Source organism: Triplophysa dalaica, chromosome 25 (genome assembly GCF_015846415.1).
Source record: "Triplophysa dalaica isolate WHDGS20190420 chromosome 25, ASM1584641v1, whole genome shotgun sequence".
NCBI lineage: Eukaryota > Metazoa > Chordata > Actinopteri > Cypriniformes > Nemacheilidae > Triplophysa > Triplophysa dalaica.
The window spans coordinates 14,236,112-14,253,176 of record NC_079566.1 but is presented as its reverse complement, the minus strand read 5'-3'; the positions used below and the strand labels follow the sequence as shown (position 1 = coordinate 14,253,176).

The 17,065-nt window shown below is 38.6% G+C and overlaps 1 protein-coding gene across 1 annotated transcript; it reads right to left on the bottom strand.

Annotated features, from left to right (window-relative positions):
• Nucleotides 1–13,112: 13,112 nt before the first annotated feature.
• On the bottom strand, nucleotides 13,113–16,550 carry LOC130415306 (paramyosin-like). Its single transcript, XM_056740897.1, has 2 exons — nucleotides 16,319–16,550; nucleotides 13,113–14,575 (listed from the first exon to the last, which is right to left on the bottom strand). The coding sequence occupies exons 1-2, from the start codon at nucleotides 16,418–16,420 to the stop codon at nucleotides 13,658–13,660; spliced, it is 1,020 nt and encodes a 339-aa protein (XP_056596875.1). The 5' UTR covers nucleotides 16,421–16,550; the 3' UTR covers nucleotides 13,113–13,657.
• Between the last annotated feature and the right edge of the window lie 515 nt (nucleotides 16,551–17,065).

Here is a 17,065-nt window from a genome sequence, read left to right as displayed (position 1 = left end):
GAGACACAGAGGGACCAGCAAAAGCTTTATATTCATTATCATTTCTCAGAGCCAAAGTCCAGAATCCATTCACTGGGGTTAGTGAAATAATTCCCTTCCTGTTAATAGATTCTCTGATCACTCCTAAAGTCCAGTCAGTCTTTCCCTTCACATGAACCTCGAAAACAAAACATCACATCTGAGACATGAATCTTAATAAACCTTTATTGAGGTTGTCATCAGGCAAGTTTCTTTCTACTTAATATGTTTTGAGAAATTTTCTCATCAAATTTTCAAATCTCATCTATGATGTATAACTGATGTTGAAGGGACAAAAAGGCCTTTCAAAGATTACCATATACAACAAATGATGTGGTTCTCTATTTAAACTGGAAAAGAAAAACAAGGTCCTGTAAGAAAATAAAGCAGTCAACAAAATGGAATCTACAGTATATTTGATCTTCACCTACCAGCGACATTTCCCAGTTTCTCAGTGTTAGAAAAGTGGAACATCAGCAGCAGGAAGATTCCCACAGGAACAAGAAACCACAGATGAGATCTGATTCCTCCAAACAGGAGTGAGATTAAATGGAGAGCAGATGAAGACTTTTTCGGACATCAGTCTTTCAGATATTTCTCCATAAAGACACTAGAGATCTCACTTACTCTTGTAGAGTTCAACATTTATTTATCAGATGCTTTTACCCAAAGGGACTTACATGTGAGCTTTTAAAGTCTGGAAGTCCCTAAAGACTTTCCTTTAGCATTGTGACGCAGAAACTTTTAAACTGTGCTTAATAGTCTAAAATAAATAATCTGATATTCTTAAAAAAAAGTAATTTAGGTTTATGTCATTCGCAAAATATAAATATGTAAATATAACCAAGAACTTTATGAAGGATAATTTCACGATGATTGATGCAGTGACCTGTAGAAAGTGGAGATGATCTTTAACGTGTAAGATCTGCTCCAGCTCAATGTTTCTCTTCTTCAGTTCAGTGATCTCCTGCTCCAGATCTTTAATGACATCTTAATCATGTTTCTCTGCTGCTTTCTGCTTCTCCATCATCTCCAGAAGCGACTGAAAACATTACAAAAGCAAATAAAAACAGAATCTATCAAACACTGAACTTCTTCAATAGTTTTTAAACTCACTCTTCTGAGTTCTGCTGATTGTTGATGTCTTGAATCTTCTTGGTTCTGTTTTGAATCATCTGCTCTGCTTGAATGCTTTGTTACAGTTTGGACATCTACAGTCTTGAATGTTGTTCCAGTATGAACTGAGACAGATCTTACAGAAGTTGTGTCCACATGGAGTGCTGACTAGATCACTGAACACATCCAGACAGATTGAACACAGAAGTCTCTCAGTCATTGGATCACTGGAGGATGACATCACTGCAAAGAGAAATTATGAAATTAAAAACATACATATACAAAGCCTTTTTAAAAAATACATTTGACAAAAGGCTTATGTCGAGTTATATTTCTGTAACTAACCTGTGAATGAAGATCAGCTGTGTTCACTCTTACAGTGACTGATGTAGATTGTCGTTTAAAGAGATCAGTAGTTTAATGCATCAATATTGATGTTTAACCTTCCAGTTGACGAAACCTACTTAACCAGAACACAAACATTACAAATCTGATCAGGACAATGCATGTTAGTTTCACCTTCTCTCGTTGTTATGGTGATGTTACAGGTATTGTCACACACCTGCAAACAAGAATGTTCAGTCTATGTATAAGACAGTGCCACCCATATGTCTTGCTCACATTGAAGGTAATATCATTACTCGATAAACAAAAGTAGGGATATCGTACGGCACAATTTAAATTAACTGGAGATAAAAACATCAGGTAAGGTATCAAATATGTACAAGTCACATTAATATTTACTGTATACTGTAGACCTGCCAGGATCTGGCTTAAAATAAAAAAACATAAGCAAATGCATATCGAACCTTTAAATGCCTAAAGCAAACATATACACAAATTTTAAGAATAATAATAAGATGGTTAAAAAAATGACAATGACAACAGAATGCTTTATAATGATTGATTCTGATTGTTCCACTGAATGATTCACTGATGTCTAATGTAAATTTTATTCTTGTGTAAGTGTAGTTAGTCTTAGTCCTGTCTTGTCATATTATTATAGTCTCCTGTTTTATGTTACCCCCACATGGATTTTCTGTGAGGTCTTTATTATTTATTAAAGTTTCTTGTTATTTACCCGCTGTCTGCGACTGGCTCCACTATCCTTCCACTCAGCCCAAGATCATGACATGTACGAGTTAATGCAGATCAATGTTTGTCATCAAAGTATCTCGAGAGGGATTGGTTTTTGGGATACTTTCATCTGTCTGTGCAGCGCATCATGAACTTGGACACGCTTACAATCAATGGTGGCTTACTTTAGTGTAATATAAAAATAATAGCGTTTTGATTCTAGGAATGGAAAATCAATGCTTTTGATCGCAATTGATCATTTATGCACTTATTCTTCTGTGTTATTACTGACCTACATGGAGGTTGGTAGACTTCCTCTTCTGGTTTGTCTTGGTTTTGGTGATGTTGATAAAGAATCTACCATTCCTTTTCATCTGAAAACCATCTTTCACATGCAATGACGTATTACAAAATAATGCAACGCCACGTTTTATTCATACACAAAAAAAGAGAATGGGTTCACATGACAGATGCGACTTCAGAAGATAAAATTAAAAACCAACAGTTAGAGGCTTAAATACAGTTTATGATAACTTGCACACTCCCAACTACAACTAAACTGTGCAATAACCCTCCTACTATTATATTATATAGAGCTTCGGAATCTATGTCATTGTGCATTGCATTCTGGGCAGTCACTGCCATTGTTTGGGACACGCTCAGCAGGGTACAATGACAGCAAATAGAAATCAGCCAGTTAAAAATGACTACTATTCATTTTAAAGAGCTGCTTGCGCTTGCTTTGAATAAATGGATAAATGTTTTAATACCTTTTCATTTAAAGGAGCGCTCCCTCATGGACATGGAGTGATCGCAAAGAGCTACATCACAAATGACATTTCTAAACGTATTTTACACATTTCTCCTGGCGTGAGCACTTATATATTAAAGCGGATCAGAAATTATGAATCTGTAACAAAAGCAAGCGACAAAGCCACATTTGACAAAGTTATTTATTTTCATTCATTTGCACTTTTCCCATTGTGTTGTTTTTAAGCTACAAAGAGGAAAATTGCGCTTCTTTTAAGATCTGTTTCCCCCTGCGGTCATTAGAAAATATATGGCAGCTTATTACACGGCTCGCTGGAATGCTTGATTCTGATTGGCCATTCACGACATTTGCAAGTTTATTATTCCCAGATAACAACCTTTAAAAATTAATAACACACGGTAAACCAGATTCAGCAAATAATTTTGACAGGTATTTTTGACAAATTAAATATAAATCTCTGTTAATAACATATATGGCATTATACTAACAAATAATTGAACCACATTACCTGTTCGTGACATTTGAACTTCGTTTCTGACCTTTAAACTGAAAGTAAACGGCTTTACCTCGTAGAATGTCGGCATTCTGTAAAAATGAGATAATAAAATATTTCAAATTCACATTTCATGTCCAGTTTTATTTTCAAGTTGCAAGTAGCCGTGTAATAAGCAGAATAAGGTACAAGCAGCCGGCTGTTATCATGAAATAAGCCCCTTCAGTGTGATACAAGACCCTCCGCTTCACGTTGGGTCATAATTACCGTGTCAGGGTTTATTTCTGCGAAAACAACCGGTTGCCTGTACATTATGGCTTAGTCATAACATAGCTAGTGTAATGTGTTTTTAACTCTATAATATATATTTAAAACGTCTACCTCCAATTTTTCCCAGCCTTCCCAGTCTTTACTGCAGTGTCTGTGTCCCTAAGTGTCATTAATTGTTTAGGTAATGTTGTACAGTATTTGTAAACTGTGCAAGTAAACGTTTGAGCTGGACTATTTTTTTAAATCCTTTTGTTCATTTTTATCTCATTTGTAAATTCAGATATTCTCTATGGACTATATTTAAATATTCAGTGCAGTACTAAATTAAAAACAAAACTTAATCTATTCTTAGTTTTTAACATTTTCCAAATTATGCAAGATGTATGTAAGCTTTAACCACCACTATAGCTTCAATAAAATTATATTATATTTGTCCCAAATCACTGTTCATGTATTACAGACTTCACCCTGTGCTCAAAGATATATTTATTGCTTTACATCAGTTTTACAGAGTAAATGAAGTCAGACAACTAAATTTCCCCTTTTTAATATTTCCCTTTGACCATTTTTCAAACACTGGCTAAACAGATCATGCACAGGCACATGTTATCCAGCGTCCAACCACCTTCACCCTACTGCACATTTACTTTAATAGTGAACACATAAAACAACCGGTCCAAAGTATCAAGATATTGCCTTCCAATGCCTCTGATTTTAAATATAGATGACTCTAAAAATCTATACCATTTTAACATTTAAAGGGATGTCTCACTGTAGAATGAGTGTCATTATTTACTGACCCTTGAGTCGTCCCACAATCATAAGACCTTCATCATCTTCACAACACAAACTAAGAGCTTTCTGACACCCCTATAGACTGCAACACAACAACCACTCAAATTTTATGAGGTGAGAGGAACACGTTTTGTGCACAATAAAACCAAAATGATGACTTTGTTTAACAATTTCCTCACTTCTGCATTACTCCCCATGTGCGTCCACAAGTGTGTGTGTTGTCCAGACGCAGCGGCCAGTGTTTCACTACACATGACTCAAGAGATGACGTTCTCTGTCTGCAACACTGCATGTGTTGAATGATCTCATGGAAAGAGTTTAATTAAATTGTTATTTATTAAAGTGTCCTCATAAATTCACAAAATAAAGTTTAAACCACTGAAGTCCCTGACTATTTTAACAATGTCTGTAACTTTCTGCACTTTTATTGTATGTTGTGTTGCTGTTTATGGACCAGCAAAAATATATCCCGTAAAATCTCAACAAAAATATCTTCATTTGTGTTCTGAAGATGAACGGAAGTCTTGTGTAACAATTTAAGGATGAGGAATTCAAGACAGAATTTTCATGAAGTGAACAATCCCTTTAATGACAATTAATGTCTGAGAATACTACAATTACAAAAATTTCATACAATGGTTGTCATTCCTTACAAAGTAGCATGTTGATTTTTTCAAGTTTAAATTACAGAAAGTATTATTTTTACACTTTGACCCAAAATTGGATGAAAAATTCATTAATTAAAATCGACAGGTGTGATGATCAATGGCTCTGAGTTTTTACCTTTATTGTTGGGTTCTGGGCTAAAATATGGATAGAGTTTCTCAGTGAAAGATTGATCAGTGTAAGAGTAGTGAAGTATTACCAGACGTCATGCAGTTTACTTATGAACACGTTTACTCAGCATCCATTAACTTACAGCGTACATACACATACACTTCCGGTGCACGCACACAGCGTGCCTACATATTACAACATCCCCTCTGTTTACAAGATTGTAAGAACATTTCAGACATCCAAACAATAAGAGTGTCATTATTATTATTTTTTATTTACTGTTTAACAAGACACTCTACAACAGGATAAACGTCTGTCTCCGTAACCCAATACATTTTTTTTTAATCAACAATACTAAACCGTTTGATTATGTATGAAGAAAAATTATTCAGTCCGTATTTACTGTAATCTTTACGAACTGACTTTCACTCAGATTTACACATAGTCCTTTTACTGTTTTGGCTTGATTATGATCCGTCCGGATCTAGTACATTTTGGTCTTGTTTTCTCAGTGTCTGTGTTGTGGTGCCCTGTTTCAGGAGGTTGTGTGATTGGGTTTTCAACAACATCATTGTGACTTTGTTCAGTTGAATCTTTTCTCGATGTCTCGTTAAATGTTACTCTTTTCTGGACGTTGAATGTGTGTGGTGCATACATTTCATGGAGGTGACTCCTAGTACGTCGAAATGTTTTTCCATTTGGTGTTCGGATCAGGTAACTTCTCGGCTCCTTGCATTTTTTCACAACAGTCCCTGGGTGCCATGTTTTCTTCTCCTTGTCCAGCACTCTTACACACTGTCCAGGGTACAGTGGGGGTGAGTCTCTTCCACTGCATCGGTCATGTAGAGTTTTCATCATATTTGTCCTCTTTTCTAAGTACTGTCTGTGTTCCAGTTTTCCTGGTTCTGTGTGACTTTGTAGGAGTGTTGTTATGGGTCTACCGAAGAGCAACTCTGCTGGGTATGGCAGGTCACTATCGATGGGTGTCACTCGAACCTGTAGCATGGCCACTTGTATTTCTCCTTTGCGTTGTAATGCTTTATTGATGATGGATTTGATGTGTCTCACATGCCTTTCAATAAATCCATTGCTCTTTGGATAGTGTGGTGAACTTGCGGTGTGTTTTATTCCCCAGTCATCTATAAATTTCCTGAAGGGTTGTCCTGTGTACTGTGGTCCATTGTCTGTCATCAACTCATCTGCACGTCCAAATAAAGACATGTAATTTTGCATCTTTTGTGCAACTGCATGACTGCTTACCGGTGTGGGCATTTCATCAACCAGTGGATATTTAGAATATCTGTCCACGGTAAGTAGGTAATGATGTCCATCAATCTCAAACAGATCAGACGCCAGGTATTGCCATGGCTTTGTGGGTACCTTGTGTGGAATGAGAGGTTCTTTTGGTTGTGCATCCTGGTGTTCTGCACAGGTACTGCAAGATCTGCACATTTTCTCAATATCTGCATTTATATTTGTCCAGTATACACTTTCCCGTGCCAACCTTCGTGTTTTTTCAATACCTTGGTGTGCCGCATGGAGTTGTGTGAGAATGTCGTCAATCATTGACTCCGGCACAAGTGTCTGCCTTTGAAGATAACTCCAGCTTCTATGGTGAGTTCGTCTCGAAAAGGCCAATAGCTGCGCAGGTCTTTGGGCAGTTCTTGGAGTTTCTCTGGCCAGCCCTGATGGATGATTTCTTTTAATGCACTGAGCTTTGGGTCATTTGCAGTCTCTGTTCTCAGAGTTTCCTGTTTACTCGGAGAGAAGTTTACCATAGCAACGGTATGATGCTCAGGTTCTTCAAATTCGGCATCCAATCCATCAATACGTTCATCTAGCTCAATGTCTTCAATGTTTTCAGGGTTTGGCAGTCGGCTGAGGGTGTCTGCGAAAACCATTTGGTTTCCAGGACGGTACACAATGTTGTAGTTGTATCCTTGTGTTTTGATCAGCATCCGCTGTAGCCTGGGTGGGGCAGCATGCAGGGCTTTTGTGCATATGGTGACAAGTGGCTTGTGGTCGGTCACGACTGTAAATGATTTGCCATACAAGTATGTGTGATATCGCTGCATTCCATACACGATAGCAAGCATTTCTCTCTCAATGTCGCTATATCTTGACTGGCATTCGGTTAATGTCTTTGAGCCAAAAGCAATGGGTCTGTTGTCTTGCACCAGAGCTACACCAATGCCTTTTTGCGAAGCATCTACCTCCAGTATGAGGTTGGCTGTTGGGTTGTAGTACTTAAGGCAGGCTTCCACAGTCACTGTTGCCTTTAGGTCCTCAAAGCATTTTTTATAGTCAGTGTCCCAAGCCCACTGTGAATCATTTTTTAGTAATCCTCTCATGCTGTGTGCTTTATCCGCAAATTTAAGAATGTAAGGGGACAAGTAATTCAACATACCCATGAAACGATGGAGGTCATCTTTATTTTGTGGTGTTGGCATTTTCTGTATGTCATCCACTTTGGCTGGATCTGGTCTGATTCCTTCATCCGTGTAAAGGTTTCCGAAGAAGGATATGCTCCGCTGCACAATAGTGCATTTGTCACTGTTAAACACCAATCCTGTTTTCACAGCTCTTTCCATCAGGTTTATTAGGTTCTTGTCATGTTCTTCTCCATTAGCTCCACACACTGCAACATCATCTGCTATGCTAATAACACCTTGGAGGTCCTCCAGGATTTGATCCATTTTTGCTTGGAACAGGTCTTGAGATACACAAAGGCCAAATGGTAAGCGTTTCCAGCAGTATCTGCCAAACGGAGTACGAAATGTAGTTAGAACTTGTGATTCTTCATTCAGGTGCATTGACCAGTACCCAGCTTTTGCATCCAGTTTGCTGAATACTTTCGCGTTTGCAAACTTGGGGTTTAGTTCTTCCACGGTCGGAATTTTGTGAGGACACCTCTTCAAGCTTGCATTCAATTTTTGTGGATCCAAACAAATTCGGATTGATCCGTCTTTCTTTGTGCTGAAGGCGAGACTTAACACCAGTCTGTGTGCTCTTCTACTTTTCACAGGACTCCTTGATTAACAAGTTTGTTTAACTCATTTTGTAGTTTGTCCTTGATGTGGATGCTGCATTTACGTGGCGGGTCAATGAATGTGTTTGCATCCTCCTTCAGATTGAGCTTTGCTGTGCCTTCAAAACTGCCAATTTTGTCGAATTGGTCTGGATATTTTTCTTTTAGGTCGCTGATGCTTTTTATGCCTTGCTGGATGTTCACTTTTGGTTGTTCTTTCACATGACCATCGTCTTCTCCTTCAGCCATTGCATCCACATTTACAGTCACAAGGTTAAGGAGCTCACTTGTGGGTAATCCAACTACAGCTGGTCCTGGTACGTTGACCACATAGAATTTTGTATCTATCCATCAGGACTCCTTGTACTGGCACAACATGTTAATAGTTCCAAAGCAGGGAATCTCATCACCTGTATATGATGTTAACTTTACCTTGGATGCTGGCTTTATATGTTCCATGCTGTGGTGATGTACCATACATCTGTTTGAATGTGCGCAATGGAAGTGTATTCCCTGATGCCCCAGTATCAATTTTCAGACGAAGCGTGTGTCCACATCCCCTTAGGTGGGGTGGTTTGACATTCAGAGTTGTGAAAGCCTCATCTCTCAGTTCTTTTACATGGATGCTGTGCAGGCATTAAGCTCCTCGTCATTGAATTGGCATTTCAGTGCTAAAGTTCTGGCTCTAGTCACAAAATCATCTATGCTTTCATTTGTTTTTTGTCTGTACTGCATTAATTGAAGCCTGTGTATTCTGAAGTTTACGTTAATCTTTAATTGTCCTTTAAATAATTTCCACAAGGTGTCAGGCTTTCTCTTGTCTGCGTCACTGAGTCCGCTTGCATTGAGTCGCTTTAATCCTTCCTCTCCTATGCCTCTGCATATTTTTCTTGCTTGTTTCTCTGCATCTGATATTTCTTCATCTTCCAAATACAGATTCATTTTTTGTTGAAACAATGACATGGTTTCACTCTAGGGTGACCACCCGTCCCGCGTAGCGCGTGCGCGCACAGCGTTTGAAGCCCAATTCATGCGTCCCGCAAATTGAGACCGTGTCACGCAGAATCAATACTTGCTCAAAAAAAAGTTGGTCGCTCTATATCCTCGAGCCCAAGGCAGCCAAACGAACATCACTTGACAGTTCAGCACGCTACTGTTGCCACACCCACCCCTCAGTTGAACTGCTGACTAGGTTGTTCCGTTGTTGTTGTCATGACAGCGCGCGCACATGCACACACTAAGAAGAACTTTTAGATGCGCGCTCCAATTTGAAAAATGGAGAAAGAGACTGAGTCTGAGCCAGGGCCGATTCTAGGTTTTCAATATTAGGGGGGCTCAGCCTCCAATGAGGATATATACATAGAGAGAGCCACACTCTAATCACCACATATTGTATACGTTACTAAAATAAATAATTAAGAAAGAATATGCAGAAAAGCATAAATACAAGTTATTGTTATTCAAATGAATATCACATTAATCGGTCAATCTGCAACATTTATATTTCAAAGTGACAACAACAGCCACAAATCCATAAAATAAAATGTCACAATCAACTGCTGAATCATTATTTATTAAGAATAACTTAATATGTTTCCCTGCCATTCATTCTGTTTAGCACTAGCGCTGTCACACTCTCTGCATGACTGCGTGTTACTCTATTACCTCCACAATATGTTTTCAATTAATGATGAAAATACTGAAGAGTCTGATAAACGACATAGAGCTTCTGTACACTTTTATTTCCTCTGAACTCAGAACAATGAATAACACTGCCGCACCGGGCTGATCTACAGTAACTCTGCCCGTGCTCTTTCTGTAGCTGTCAAAACTACCGTCGACTCTCTATAACTATAGCACATCATCTTAATGACACTTTCTGTGCGCTACAATATCATCTTTATCGTCGAGGTATGCCGTCATTGGTGTTTAGTGCTTTCATTTGGCTTGAGGTAAAGTTAACAAATAGTTAACGAGGGGTGAACGCACATAAAACTTTTAAACAGTGAATGGGAAAGGGTCTTGTATCGCTTCCACATCATATTAAGATGCATTTATAACAAAGAATTGCAAAAATGCAGATGTCATGTTAATGAACACACCTTGTAAAGTTACTCTGCTAATGATGTTAACTCCAATGTGCTACTGTGTGAACTGAAGAATGCGCTAAATAACGCAGCCTGACGCCGTTTTCATAATAAGAGTTTTAAAGGGGAATATAAAGCGATCTCGAATTCTTGTACAGATTTACACACAATATTTTAGGGGGCTGAGCTAGAACTTTAGGGGTGGCTTTAGCTCCCCTAAAAAGGCCCTAGCAACGCCACTGGTCTGAGCCATTAATTAAAAAGAGAAGGTGTGGGTACAAGAAAGACTGGGAAAATAAAATAGCTAAAGTAAATCGTAAGTGGAAGTGCATTTGTCAATTCATTGAATGTTCAAAATATTGTGAATCTTTATTTAAAAAAGATATACATTGGCTGGCCTATTCATGAGCATACATCAGCAATAACACATGTTTAGGGGAATAGGGCATTATTAATATACCATGTAAGGTGGTATGTGCTAGAAATGGGTAAACCACTATCTGTGAGTCTGTCTGGGGAGTGAGGGCACCGCCGCGCCAGCCAGTGTCCCACATTGTCCCTCAGAAACATACCCCTTGTCCCCCCTTGGGCTTATTAGCAGGTGGTCACCCTAGTCGCACACTGCATCTTTGGCTGGTTCGAGTCCAACTTAATAATTAAAAATAATCACCTCAATAATCACCTTAATTTAAATTGTATTATATGTTTTGTTGAGTAAAATGAATTATATCTAAATGCTCGGCTGAAAGTCAGTTCCAGACACAGTATATGGTCAGTCTACTCACGGAGGTAAAGGGCAATGTGTCCCATAGGAAATGTGAGTGGTCGCTTGCTAATGACATTTAATTGGGCAGGTTATAGCGTTGAGGTGGTTATTGAAAGGCTGTTGGCGGGGTTGTCTGGACATCGTCGGGAGCGATTGAGAATTTAGAAAAAATTGTAAGTGTGTTGTGGAAAAAGCACTCTTATTCCTACTTTCTTTAAATATTAATCACACATTAAATGCTGAAATATAAATAAAAAAATCACTGTGACACAGAACATAACAAGACCAACAATGTACCAACAACCAAGCAGGAGTCGAACCAGTCAAAGACTGCAGGTAAACAGAGCTAACCTATAGACTAAAAGCAACGACTTGTATTGCAAGTCGCATAAGCATACTCAGAATTCTGTAATCATTTACCCACCCTCTTGACTTTTCAAACCTGTATGACTGTATAATGTATAAACCGTATAAACACAAAAGAAGAACATTTAAAGAAAGATAATAACAGAAACCCGTTCGTCCACATTGACTTTTTCTTAATACAATAGAAGTCATAGGGACAAATAGTAGATGATGACAGAATTTTTGTTTTGGGGGTGAACTACCTTTAAACTGCCAAGTCTTGACCTGACTTAATTTTACATATTATTTTTACATATATATTTTACACATTGCTGGCTGGAACATACTGCATTAGTTATATGTTTTTTCTTTTCAGCATATTTTTCTTTCAATTCCTTCCATTTTTTGTTTACCACAAATTCAAGCTGGATATGGATTTGGGATGAAATGAGCCTCCGACATGCCGTAGAGCGCGCAAACCCAGAAGAGAAGGGGCTATGTACACTCACCTAAAGGATTATTAGGAACACCGTACTAATACTGTGTTTGACCCCCTTTCGCCTTCAGAACTGCCTTAATTCTACGTGGCATTGATTCAACAAGGTGCTGAAAGCATTCTTTAGAAATGTTGGCCCATATTGATAGGATAGCATCTTGCAGTTGATGGAGATTTGTGGGATGCACAAAGCTCCTGTTCGTGCATCCAATGCACGTCCGGAACACCATGTTACGCATGCGACGTTGCTGCCAATAGGGAAATCAGAAAGCTCTGTGTTGAAGGTCATAGGATTGTCGAATGACATGAGGGTGAGAAATTCATAACAGAATTTTCATTCTTCGGGAGAAGTATCATTTTAACAATTAGCAGACTCTCCTGAAGACTTCTTAACATGGGCCTCTCTAAAAAGATACAAGGTTATTTTAAATCCAGCATTTGGTCAAAAAGGGATGAACCCAGTCGTTGGGTTAAAATAACCCATCAAATTATTTTGGTTGGAACAACCTAGCATGGGCTTATTTAAAACCCAAAGGTTGGGTTCGACACCTTTTCGCAGGGTGTTACGAATCTCAGACGTCACGCCCGTAACCAATTGGACGAATAGGCAACATAAGGCCCTGTTCACACTTCACTTCTTTTTTGACAAGAAAAGGTATACAAGATCTCTTTTTTTGTAAAAAAAAACTCTTGTAGCGTTTGGTTACAAATAGCAGCATAACGCCATGACTTCGTAGGCAGCGTCTGTGCACGCAGGCAGCCAAGAGAAACAAATAGGCAGCTTAACTTAAGTCTATTTGAATTAGAAACAGAGATCGTCTTTGCAATAACTAATCAAATATTTAAAAACTGCATTACTAATTTGTACATAGAAATGCAATCAGAAGTTGTTGAAAGTGAACATTTAACTTGCATTTAAACAAAACAATGCTCCTACAAGCCTTTCAGCTGCCATTTTATATTTTCATGCTTGAGCATTTTCGACTAATCACATTCCTCACTTGCTGTAATGGAAACGACAGGCCTCTTTCATTGGTTAGCTGTGAAAAAGGAGCTTGACGTAGGGTGTTTTTTTCAGAAAAGTTGAACTTTTTTCAACCTCAAAAGACGCTTTTAGCTACAGAGAAAGACGCCGGGGCTGGCGTTTAAAAAAACGCTCAGGACGTTTTTTTAAAATACGGTTTACTCCATAGGATTATATTGTAAAACAGACGCTAGCAGCTTCAAAAAGGAAGTCAAGTCTGAACATGGTCTAAGGCACATTTGGAAAAATTTCAGTTTAAAAGACATCATCTGATTGGTTGAATTTTATAGGATTTCCAGGAGACGTGTGTGTCACATTCTTTAGCGGTCCGACTAGAAAGAACATGAAGGCTTCTGATCGAGGTAGTAAGCTGTTGTGTTTACATGGGTTGCAATAAGCATTCATTACGCTTGACTAAACGATAATTACTTAAAAATACACAGTTCACAGCATGACTCATAAACGTTGTTGCTGTTAACTTAGTAGTAGATACGTTCGTGAATGTCCATCGGTCTGTTACTGTGGGGACATTTTCATGCCTCTAAACATGACGTGGCACAAAACAAAACATGATTGGTTGCTTTATCTGTCAGTCATATGACCTCTTGGGCAGGCGTTGACCAAAAAAAGCAACCAAAGTTCAGTAAATTTAAGTTTGTTAAAATATAAATGCAAATATTAATATAACTCATTGAAGTCTTCTCAGATATGAAAGACCCTGTATGAGTGATCAGAGACTTGACCTGTAGCATGCGAATACAATTTTCAGTGTGTGAGATCTTCTGCTGTTGCGCAATGTTTTTCTTCTTCAGCTCAGTCATCTCCTGATCTCTAACTGTAATGACATTTTCATACTGTCTCTTTTCTGTTATCTGCTTCTGTTTCAGCATCTTCAACTCAGTGTCTTTCATATTCAGCTGAGTGATTTTGCTTTGCAGATTTTTAATAACATCTTTATCCATTTTTTCTGCTGCTCTCCAGTTTTTCTTTGTCATCTCCAAGTCATTGTTTCTCCGTTTGATGTTTTGCTCCAGTTCTTTAATAAGATGTTTATTTTGTGTCTCTGTTGCTCTCTGCTCCTCTGCTATCATCGCCAAATCATGGTTTCTTCTCTTCAGTACAGCAATTTCCTCATAGAGATCTTTAATGAGATCTTCATCTCTCTGCTTCTCCTCCATCATCTCCATTAGCTCAACGTTTGTCTTCCTAAGCTCTTTGATCTCCTGATTCATATGTTTAATGACACCTTCATACCTGTCTTCGGATGCTTTCTGCATTTCAATCTTCATCTCCAGCTCAATGTTTCTCATCCTTAGTTCAGTAATTTCCTTCTTCAGATCTTTAATAAGACTTTTATCTTGTGTCTCTGCTGCTCTCTGATTCTCTGCTATCATCTGCAGCTCAATGTTTCTCTTCTTCAGTTCAGTGATCTCCTGGTCCAGATCTTTAATGACATCATCATGTTTCTCTGTTGCTCTTTGCTTCTCCTCCATCATCTCCTGCAGCTCAGACTGACATTACAAAGCAAAAACATGTTATATTAAACATGATAGAGTATTGTAAGACAATAAACTTTAAAGGGCCGCAAATCCTGGTGTTTTCTGCAATGTAAAAATAGTCCCCAGAATGTCTCTGTAAAGTTTCAGCTCAAAATACACCATATACCTTTCATTACAATATGTTGAACATGGCCATATGTGGCTGCAATGGAAAACATGCCGTTTTTGTCTGTCTATTTAAATGCAAATGAGCTTCTGCTCCACTCCCTGTATGCAAAATATGACGAAGAGCGCTTACATATGTGCTTTGGATGACAACAAAAAAAAGAAATATGGCGGAAAGCGCAATTACATCTTTAATGCCCTATCCAACAAACACCACACACTTACTGCAATAAAAATCACCTAAATGCCTTGTTCATAAATACGAATTAAAGTCGGGGTGTCTGATTTCCGAATTACGTTTGTTGAGATAAAGTTGGGCCGAGTAAAAAAACAAACTTGTTGCTAAGCAGCAGTAAGGTCCACAGTGCACAGGACAGACATTAGTCGAGCCGAGCGCTGAGGAAAACAAAAGATGGGGTAAGGGTCTGTTTGTATTGGTGATTTGAAAATCAACAACGGCTAACAGAAATCGAACACTCCGACTTTAAATGGAGAAGACAAAAACATAGTAAGAACAAAATATGCTGTATGAATTGTTGACCATTGATGATTAATCATGTGCATGCATATTACTAACAGACATAAACATGGATATAGGCAAAAACATGCATTCAGACTACTTGTATATGACAGACTGGTATGTAAAGATCAGCAACCAGGTTGTCTTACAAATGCACACTCTGTTCCTTTCCGCTGTAAGTATTGTCGCACTTAGGAGAAACAAGAAACAGTACTGATCCACTCTTGAGAATAATTATTTTTGGCGAAACCCATGAATTTCTGACAGACCTTAGATTAGATTTTCCAACCTTTCCGGCTAACGGTCAGCACCGTTCGAATGCCCCAGCGGAGACATTTCCAACGAGTCCTTGCTCGTTTCTCTATGTCTTTCAGGACCGGAAATACAGACCGGTGAATGTTGGTTTGTCGATCGAAAAAAGTTAATTCTTCCCGAACGCTAAGTCATCATTGTCCCGCCCGAGACTATCCATCATTATAACTCCCGCCCGCGAGGTCGCAGCGGGACGAACCCTCGCTCGTCAGAAAGGTCTCCACCCGGACTACTTTAATGTTCCATGTTTTATGTTTACAGCCCACAACAGCACACATTTGTTGTTTCTTAGACATTTTTGTTACTGGCTAATGGCTACATCTGCTCTTGCCTGAAAGTAGCTGACAGTGTGTCTCTGGCTGAAGGTGGACCTAAGTGCTCATAAGGCGGAGTTGGTGAGTGGTCATGGGCGAGCGGTCATGGGCAAGCGTAAATCAATGTGACATCAGATTGTTAGTGCATCCCCAACAGCCTGTTCTGTGTCAGTGTTGTGGTTTAAAGTAGATTACAAAATAAATGGATTTGTATAATTACAGGGTGTTTCTGCACACACGCTGGCGACTCAATTTCTCGGAGATAAAAATTTTAAAGTGCATTTTCTAAGATTGCGGCCCTTTAAAGAAGACTTACAGCATATAAAAACACTACAAATAGAAAAAAGTTTAATAACAAAAAAAAGTTAGCACTTGACAATGTTGTGGAGCATAGAAGAAAAAGAGATCTACGGAGGAATAACACTCTAGCTACAGTATACTGACCTCTCTTATAGGAACAGTGTTGTGGTTCTTGTGATCCGTCACAGTGCAGATCACACACACATGTCTGATCATCTCTACAGAAAAGTCCCAGAGGTCTGTCATGTTTCTGACATATATAATCCTGCAGATTCTTCACAGGATCAATCAGTTTGTGTTTCTGTAATCCTGACACTCTCAAATGAGACTCCAGGTGAGTTTCACAGTAAGAGCTCTGACACACCAGACACGACTTCACAGCCTTCAGCTTTCATTCAGTACAGATGTCACACACAACTTCAGATTTCTTCTTATGTTCATCCACAACATCTCTGAGTGTTGTATTAATCTCGAGATCAGGTCTTTGGTCTAATGTTTCTTTACAGTTTGGACATTTGTAGTCTTCACTGTTGTTCCAGTATGTATTCAGACAGATCTTACAGAAGTTGTGTCCACATGGAGTGCTGACTGGATCACTGAACACATCCAGACAGATTGAACACAGAAGTCTCTCACTCATTTGATCACTAAAGGATGACATCACTGGAAAGAGAAATTATGAAAGTGCATCACAAACATGTATTATTCATTTATATTCCCAATTATTGACTCACTTGGGGGTTGTTCTACATCTTCTGGTTTCTCTTTATGGTGATGTTGATGAAGATTCTGTCATCAATCTTTCCCTGTTGAGGGCTTGGAAGAAATATCACATTATGTCATTGAGTTTTCAACAAATATTGCATAGTTCCCTATTATACAATACTATAT

Bases quoted from the DNA above. Each gene is read 5' to 3' on its own strand.
- LOC130415306 (XM_056740897.1), bottom strand. From the start codon at position 16,420: ATGACAGACCTCTGGGACTTTTCTGTAGAGATGATCAGACATGTGTGT. The intron at 14,576-16,318 runs GTCAGTATACTG...TTGTAATGTCAG, and splicing joins ACACTGTTCCTATAAGAGAG to TCTGAGCTGCAGGAGATGAT.